The sequence below is a fragment of the Vicia villosa genome, linkage group LG7 (genome assembly GCF_029867415.1).
Source record: "Vicia villosa cultivar HV-30 ecotype Madison, WI linkage group LG7, Vvil1.0, whole genome shotgun sequence".
Taxonomy (NCBI): domain Eukaryota; kingdom Viridiplantae; phylum Streptophyta; class Magnoliopsida; order Fabales; family Fabaceae; genus Vicia; species Vicia villosa.
The window spans coordinates 53,458,343-53,467,696 of NC_081186.1; the positions used below are offsets into that span (position 1 = coordinate 53,458,343).

Sequence of the window (9,354 nt, forward strand, 5' to 3'; positions counted from 1 at the left end):
ACGTCTATGCCAAAGCCATGAGTCATCGCCTAGAGCAACTAGACACTTGGTACTAGACTTAGATACCTCATCCAAGTTTAGCATGTAGATGTTGTTTACTCTTAAGCCCTTAAACATAATGTCTCTTTTCTTAGTATGTTCTATTGTGCATCCAGAATTTGTAAACATTACTTTAAAATCTTTGTCGCACAATTGAGTTATACTTAACAGATTATGTTTAAGACCTTCTACTAGCAGCACATCAGTTATAGTAGTGGTAGAAGGGTTACCTACACTTCCTTTACCAAGTATGGCTCCCCGATTGTTATCTCCGTAGGTGACATATCCCTTTTTCTTTGCTTGAAACTCAACGAAAAGAGATAGGTCTCCAGTCATGTGTCTTGAACATCCACTATCAAGGAACCACAACCTTTCGGCAATGTCAAGACACTTTTCCTGCAAGATTAATTTAAATAGGGAGGTCCCCAATTTTCATTGGGTCCTTGGTAGTGAGTACACAATTTGTTGCACTTAGGCAACCATTGAAATACTCCTTTAGGAACTAAAATTCTCCTAAATTTGCATTTTTCAATGGTATGTCCCTTTTTGCAACAATAATGACAGGTAATATGATGAGAATATGGAGTTTTGCTAGTTGATACTTTTGGTACAAAAGTGTATTTACTATATAAAGGAGTATACGATCTTTTGAACTTGTTTGGATCAACCGCAAAAGTCACTTTTGGTTGTAGAGCCTTGTCTAACTTGGCTTTTAGATCTCTCACTTCTTTTTGCCAAATGTGACATGTCTCACAACCAAACCATGATGTAGGATCTATTTCAACTTTGTCCTTTTGAATGTCTAGCATATATTGTTTTAAAGCTTCCATATCCTTTTCGGTTTTCTCAACTTTTGATTCAAGATATGAAAATATTTTCTTATTTGAGGCCAAAAGTTTGAAAGCTTTAATTGCATCTCTATGTAATTCTTCAAAAGCAAGTTTTAGTTGAGAATGAGATACCTTATCTACGAGTTCAGGTTTAAGATGACTTACAGCTTTCTTTTTCTTGTTTTGATGAGCCATGAAACATAGGTTTGCTGATTCTTCTTCATCGCTTGATGAGCTTTCACTAGATGAATCACTTTCCCATGCTATGTAAGCTCTTTTAGATTTGTTATGACCTTTGCTTTGGTTCTTCTCCTTTTCTTTCTTAAGATATGGACAATCCGGTTTGTAGTGACCGGCTTTCCCACAATTGAAGCAAAGACCTTTGATCTTTCCTTTGTTGTCGTCATCTTGTTTGAACATGTTTGATTGCTTTCTATAGTTGATCAAGCCTTTGTCGGAATGTTTTGCTCCATTTTTCTTTAGATATTTGTTGTATCTTCGCACAAACAGTCCCATTTCCTCATCATCGGAGTCTTCGTCATCACTTGTGTCACTATCCTTTGGCTCTCGTTTTGAGGTCTTGGAGCTCGAAGCTTTTAGAGCTATTGACTTCTTCTCTACCTCTTTCTCCATGTTCTTTTCTTTCTTTGTCCTCTTCTCATGCATGTCAAGGCATTTAAGATGCTGTTCATGTTCCTCTAGTTTACCAAAAAGAGTGGTAATGTCTAAAGTGTTGAGATCATTTGCTTCCTTAATTGCTGTAACTTTAGGTTGCCATTCCCTGTTCAAACATCTTAAGATTTTGTTAGTAGCAACTGCATTGGAAACAGGTCTATCAAGAGAATTTAATCGATTTTTCAGATGAACGAATCTCTTCTGCATGTTTTCGATGGATTCACCATCTTCCATGTGGAAGAGTTCGAACTCTTGAGTTAACGTATTGATCCTAGCTAGTTTGACATCATCCGTTCCCTCGTGGGCAACTTGCAATGTGTCCCACATAGCTTTAGCTGATCTACAATGGGAAACGCGATAGTATTCATCAACTCCTAGAGCTGAGATTAGAATGTTTCTCGCTTTCCAATCGTATGCATATCTTTTTTCATCTTCAGCATTCCAAGTATCTTCTGGTTTTGGAACAACTGCACCAGCTGCATTTGTCATGGTGATCTGAAATGGACCATTGACAATAGCTGTCCAGATGTTCCTATCAATTGCATTGATATGGACACACATACAATCCTTCCAATAGCCGTAGTTTTCGCCGTTGAAAACTGGAGCTCTATTATGAGCCCCTTTAGGTCCGGAAGCCATCTTTCCAATAAGTGTTTCACGTAGCACGGAATAAACCAGAGCTCTTGATGCCACTTGTTAGACGCTGGCCTTAGGATCTAGAGGGGGGGTGAATAGATCGTTCACAGTTTTACGGATTTAAACGACTTTTCAGCGGAAGTGAATTCTGAATCGACTCGCGTCTATTCCGAACCACTATCGAAACGATTATATATGTGTTTAAAAAACCAGTCAAAGACTTGAAGTAAATGATAAGAGTATATGTCGCAGAATCAAGATGTTTCTCTTATGAAAATCAGATTAACTTTTTGTATGATGGACAATGTTTGCAATGCAGTAAGAGTGATAGAAACAAATATACAAACACTTGGTGATAATGATCAAATTGAAGGTAATTCAATGTGTGATGGATTGTGATGTTTATGAACGAACTTAATTCACAATCTTAACACTCGAATCGTTGATCAATTTGCTATTATAACCAAATATGAACAGAATGTAAATGAAAAAGTAAAAGCGACAAGAACACGATATTTGTTTAGGCAGTTCGTCGATCGTCCTCGCTATGACTACGTCTGCCCCCAATTCCAAATTGAAATTGGGTAATCTTTCATTAATGTTGAAAGTAGTATATACAAAGAAGATAACAAAGCGATAAACGATAAACCAATTATGTCGATCCTTTGAATCTTCTTCCCCCTTAATCTTGAGCCAGATCAAGGTTATCCAAGAGCTTCACTTTGATTCCCTTCTGCAGTGTCTTGATTCCTTGAACTCCCCGTTCCTCAATCGTTACACTCAGCCGAATCCTCAATGAACGCCTCTTGATAAAAACCCCCAAGAACCACCCGTCGTGGAGGACAAAACCCGCAGATTTTATTCACCAACAAACCCCACAAACCTTCACCCACTAGGAATCTTCAATTCCGTTCCATGGACGTTATCGAACTCATCACTAACCCGCAACGCAAGAATGATTATGTGTAATTGTGTTGGAGATGATGAAGAACGAAGATGAGAAGCGTTTGTGTATCTTTCAGTCGTTGGTGTTGCTTGAATAATTACCCTTGCACAATATATATGATTGCATAACAGTTAGAACCAAGAAAAACTGATTTTTGAACTTTCTTGATCAGTTAGGTCGACCACTTGTAGTGCTTAGGTCGACCTAACAGAGCTTGCAGAATTTTGCTCCCAGTTAGGTCGACCTGTTGAAGGAGTAGGTCGACCAGAATCCTCTTCTGATGCATTCTGGGGACATTTTCACAGATTAGGTCGACCTAGTTGATGTGTAGGTCGACCTAACAGGCTGGTATGTAAAATTCATCAATTTAGGTCGACCTAAATGATGTGTGGGTCGACCTAGCAGGAGTATATGAATTTTTCTCCATTTTAGGTCGACCTGGGTTGATGGTAGGTCGACCTAACTGCTGCTTTTCTGCATTCTTCTTGTTTTGCTTGTGTTGAGTCAACCTTTAAACATATAAACATAATGGGTTGACCTATGAGTGATCAATGCTTGCTTTTTTTTAAGTTTTCTGCTTCCGTCTTGTTGTTTGAATGCTTATTTGAGTTTGCTATGAATCAAAAACATCTTTGAGTGTAATCTTGTATTCACAGGGAGTACAATAAAGTTCATCTTTATGTTGATAATTGTATAATTAATAGTAGGAATGTAATTGGATTTCGAAGCTTAAAGCACTTAGTGACACAAACCAATGAAAAAGCGATTCCATGGAAAGGCTATCAATAGTTAATTGATGTCAACATAAAGATGGTGCTCTTTAAATTTATTATCTGTGTATATGAATGGAGATAAGCTTAATTATATATTATTCTCAGTGATCCAATTATAACAAAAATTAGGACCAACACAAGCGAATTATTCTTATATACTAGAGTATTTTATTGCTTAACTATATTTGGGATCAAGGGATTAGAAAACGTGTTTTATGAGATAAAGGGAACTTAAAGAAATATGTCTTACACAAAAAGTTCAGTGACACCAATCGCGATAAAACGATATTAGAAGATATTGCTGATATAAAGACAATTATTCGCCATTTTATAATAAAAAATAAATTATAATTAATTGATACTGTGGCATCTGTAACGATCGAAATTGCAAAATTATGTCGTGATTCTTATTTAAAATTAAAACCTTAGTCTAACATTAAGATAGGTCTTGTTTAGCATAGTGTGAATATATAGGTAATGTGTGACAGCATAATCACACTAAAATTGGTGTAATAGAGTGAGTGTGTACTTGTTAGTATCCACCTTGTGGGGACAATTATGCATGTGCTTGGGCCACTCTGAGCACAAAGAATATCTTAGTGTTGTTGTACAGAAACATGTCATGTTATTCTATATATCTATATCATCATCTCTACTTCATGGGACAATACAAAACGCACTTTTATAGTCTCATTGGTCCAATTCAGTTCCTATAAATACCCATCTTATGAAGTGAAACCTCAATTGTGACATTTCAATATGACAACTTTGAAAGTTCGTAGTATTTTTTTCTTTGTGTTGTTAGGTTTCGGCATATGCTCTGCCATCGGTCACTATGAAATAGGTCGTGGGATTGGTGGAGGTTACCATGGTGACATTGGTGTGAGTGGAGGTGGAGGTGTAGATGGATATGGAGGAGGAGCTGGTGGAGGTGAAGGTGAAGGTGGTGGTGAATATGGAGGTGATGGTGTGGTTGGTGGTGGTGGAGGAGGAAGTGGAGGTGGCGGAGGTGGTAGTGAGGTTGAAGGTGGTGGATATGGTGGAGGAGCTGGAAAAGGTGGTGGGGAAGGATATGGGGGCGGTGCTTCACATGGTGGTGGTTATGCTGGTGGTGGTGGAGGTGGTAGCGGTGGTGGGGGAGGTGGTGGTGCTGGAGGTGCTGGTGGTGGTTATGGAGGTGGGGAAGGAGGCGGAGCAGGAGGTGGACATGGTGGAGAACATGGAGGTGGATATGGAGGTGGAGGTGGAAGTGGAGGTGGAGGAGGAGGTGGAGCACATGGTGGTGGATATGGTGGTGGTGAAGGAGCAGGTGGAGGATATGGAGGTGGAGCAGAAGGAGGTGGTGGAGCAGGTGGTGGCTCTGGTGGAGGTGGTGGAGGTGCACATGGTGGAGGATACGGCGGTGGTGCTGGAGGTGGAGAAGGCGGTGGCCACGGTGGATATTATCCTTGAAATTAAGTGTTATGAATGAAAAGCTAGCTCCTCCTAAGAATAAGATGTGGTTATGAGGATGCTGTTAAAACTCTACTATAATTTATCTTTGTATCTTATGTGAAATGCTGAATGAAAGAAAACTAATGCTATTATATATATCATGATATGCCATTGCTTTGCATGGTATAATTTCAATCAATTATTGTTGGTCTCTGCCAAATATTAAGAACATAAATCTCTGCTCACACTCTAATTGAAATTATGTTATATATATAATTTTTATGGAATAAAAATTATATTAATTGAGATGCATTTGATAAAAAAAAATTATTTTGAAGTAATAAAATAAGTAACATTGTCAAATGAGGATCAAAGATGTAATTGTGAAGTATAAATTATGAGTAAACAATTAAGTATAAAATTAAAAACAAAAAGATAAAATAATAAATGAATATAATATGTTTGTATGATCATAATTTATAAGAAAAAATTATTAAAATTTTGAAGTTTTTTAAACATTGCAAAAACAAATAGGAAGTTATAGTAACTTGTCCTTAAAGCAAGTATGGAGTACTGAAATAAAATACTAAGTGTTTAAATAAGACTATTTTAATTTTAACGAAAAAAAGGTAATATTTTAGAAGAAATTAGAATAATTCAGGCAAAATATATTATTTGAATAAAAATAATAAAATTGTGAAAGTGATCAATTTATTAAGTAATTTGTTTAAGTAAAATTTAATGATTTTGAAATGTTACTAAAAATTAAAAGATTTGAATTTTTCTATGCTCCATAAAATATAAATGTTTTTTTTTGTGTAAGCAAGATATATTAGATGGAGAACTAAGGGTTCTCAAAACCTGTTACACAATAACGAGATAAACTCGACAAAAAGACAATACCAACACTACAAGAAATACTGCAATTTGGCAGGGGCTAAACCCCTCACTAAAGGCAAAAACCCCTCACAAATGCACAAATTGCAAGGGGACTACTCCCCTAGCAAAACAGGGGGTCGCAAATCCATTACCGAGGGGCTTACCACTTCGCTAAATTGCCAGGGGCTTCCCCTCTCGCTAAATGCAAAGTCAATAATCTTCTCTGCACCTTACAGTCGTAGGCACCAGCTAGCAGTCTGCAAGGGGCGGACTGCGTCAGATATTTTGTTTGGGGATTAGCCCCTGCAAAATGCAGCATTTAATTTTTTTGCTTGGGGATTAGCCCCTCGCAAAAAGCAGCATATAATTAAAAAAATATATAATTTTCAAAATCATATATAATAATTAAAATATATATATATATATAATTATAATATAATTTAAATTAATATATATATATATATATATATATATATATATATATATATATCATAATTCAAATTAAAACGAAATTATTATAATACATATAATATTTAATATTTAAGCAAATATAACAAAAATGAAACACCATACAAAATTACAATAATATTTAATAATAAGTACAAAATAGTTAACACAAATTGTTCGATACAAATTAAAATAAACTTAAATATGTAAATTTAATTATTTCCCCATCTTGTTCCTCCTCTTCTTCATCAACTCCTCCATATCCACTAGTTCCTCCAAATCCACCACCCATATTTCCACTAGTTCCTCCAAATCCACCACCCATATTTTGTGAAGCAAAAAATTGATCAAACCTTTGAGACCGTTCATTTACAATTCGCATTGCTTCTTGATACTATTGTGCCTGCCTCCTCATTTCTTCCTGAAATTCTCTCCTCATTTCTTCCTGTAATTCTCTTTCTCTTCTTTGCATTTCCTCCTGCATCTCTAATTGTTTTCTCTTCATCTCTTCAATTTCCAAATTTCTCGCTGCTACTTGTTGTGCTGCCTCAATATTTGCCAAGTTTCTCACAGTTTCAATCATTTCGGCGGTTAATATAGGTGGAGTGGATGATCCTTCTCCATCAGCATATCTCATTTTGAAATCTCTACTACGCCGCTTGATATTTTTAGAATACCCTCCAGTACAATACATTCTCCCATTTTTCTTCTTTCCACCTGAAACCTTATACTAAGTCTGAAAATCAATACTAGGGTCAACAGGATACCCCGGTGGTGGTTCGGGTATTTCAGGATGCTCTGACAACTTTAGGGCAAGTTCTCTATCAAAATTCTCATATAAAAAAATTAAATATTATCATGATTCAAATAAACTATGTACATATAAAATAAATAAATAAAATATCTTTGATATAAAAATAACTTACTTGTGTGATTTTTGCGCGCTCGTCAATAAACTCTCCATTTCTCTTGAGATGAGTCTCCATGTGGAGCTAATTAAGAAGTGGAGTTCTGCCTAATTTTTCACGCTAAATAAGTAAAAAAAAATAATTATACATAATGCAACATTTAAATAATAGATTTAATAAAAAATTAATAAATTTATGTACCATCCTTCGCGCAACTTCAGCCACACTAATACTTCCTGCTGCGTAGTTGCAGCCACCAACTTCAGATGCTCTATTTTTCTTTGCCTGCTCTGATATTTCCTTAAACTTATCAGAATTCCAATGATCAATAAGCTTTGGGAATATATCTTCTCCTATCCAACGTGGACGTGTCTCTTTTGCTTCCCATTTAAGTCTAACATTCCTCATAGTATTAGAAAACCGAGCAGCACATTTTGAGTGAAAGTTTTCTTTAATCGCGACCTCATCTCTAACATCCCAAATACATTGCTCCTACATTGTTGTATGAATTTAAAAATATTAAATAAAGTAGAATCATGAATATCACAAAAATTAAAAAGGAAATGTCAAAATGAATAAGTAAATTATACCTGAAATGCCTGAAACCATTTTTCCTTGGGGTAGCCCCTCGCTAAATTCTGTACCTTTTTTTCCTTGGGGTTAACCCCTCGCTAAATGTTGCACTAGCTGACGAACAAAATTTCTTTTTGGCGCCACTTTCCTTTACTTGGGACATCCCCTCGCAATGCAGATTTTCAAAATCAAAATTTCCCTCTTCTTCTATTTGCGAGGGGTCTCCCCTAGGTATGCGAATTTTGTTTTTTTTTTTTAGAATTGTGTTTTGCGATGGGCTTAACCCCAAGCAACGTCATTTACTTGCGTGGGGATTAACCCCTGGCTAATTCCCTTGGCTATTATAAGGATTTCTTGAAGTGCAACCAATTGACCCTACGATAAATAATACATCGGATTCTGACAAAAATCGTAGAAGTTGCAATTGGGGTAGGTAATCTCCTCCATAAAAGACCATCTCCACACCAACGTCTTAATGGCCCAAACTGTATTAATGACGCTCCATAAAATATAAATGTCAAATTGAATATTATTATTATTATTATTATTATTATTATTATTATTATTATTATTATTATTATTATTATATCAAATTTTGCATGTTAGTTTTTATATTTGTTAAATTTTACAAATTGATCTTAAAATTTTTCTAAATATCCAAAAAGATTCAATAATTTTCAAATTCTATAAATTATTTCTTTAAATTTTAAATAATTGCAACTTTTTTAAAATATGGTTTCCCACACTAAATACAATTGAAAGTAAGAGTTTCATGAAAAGATGACAATCATAATTTTTCAGCTCATGTAACAAAGTATCCGTATGACATCCTAGACTCTTTTTCAGCTCATGTAACAATGTTTTACTTTTTCTCATTTTTGAAGCAATTCTTTTTATTCTAAACTTATGCCTTTCTAGTAAGAACTTGCTATCACAAACCACATAACTCTTAAAAGTCGTTTTTGTGTGCTCCTTGCTATGAGTACAACATATTAATTACAATGAGCCTCACAACCATATAACATGTCATTTGCAGAAAAGACATTAAAAATTCATATCAAACCCTCCTTCATAGTGAAATTATCATTTTATTGAAAAATGACATGTGCTTTCTCCAATCCACAACCTCTTCTCGTTAATCAAGGGTGTTAAAAACACATCAATGTCATTTTTATTGACTCGAATGTCCTAAGTCAAAAACAAGTAACGCTTTG

At 35.4% G+C, this 9,354-nt stretch overlaps 1 protein-coding gene across 1 annotated transcript; it reads left to right on the forward strand.

Annotated features, from left to right (window-relative positions):
- The first annotated feature begins 4,560 nt into the window (after positions 1-4,560).
- On the forward strand, positions 4,561-5,532 carry LOC131617227 (glycine-rich cell wall structural protein 1.8-like). Its single transcript, XM_058888566.1, has one exon. The coding sequence runs from the start codon at positions 4,659-4,661 to the stop codon at positions 5,349-5,351; it is 693 nt and encodes a 230-aa protein (XP_058744549.1). The 5' UTR covers positions 4,561-4,658; the 3' UTR covers positions 5,352-5,532.
- Positions 5,533-9,354: the final 3,822 nt, after the last annotated feature.

Coding starts and splice junctions, on each gene's coding strand:
- LOC131617227 (XM_058888566.1), top strand. CDS start 4,659: ATGACAACTTTGAAAGTTCGTAGTATTTTTTTCTTTGTGTTGTTAGGT.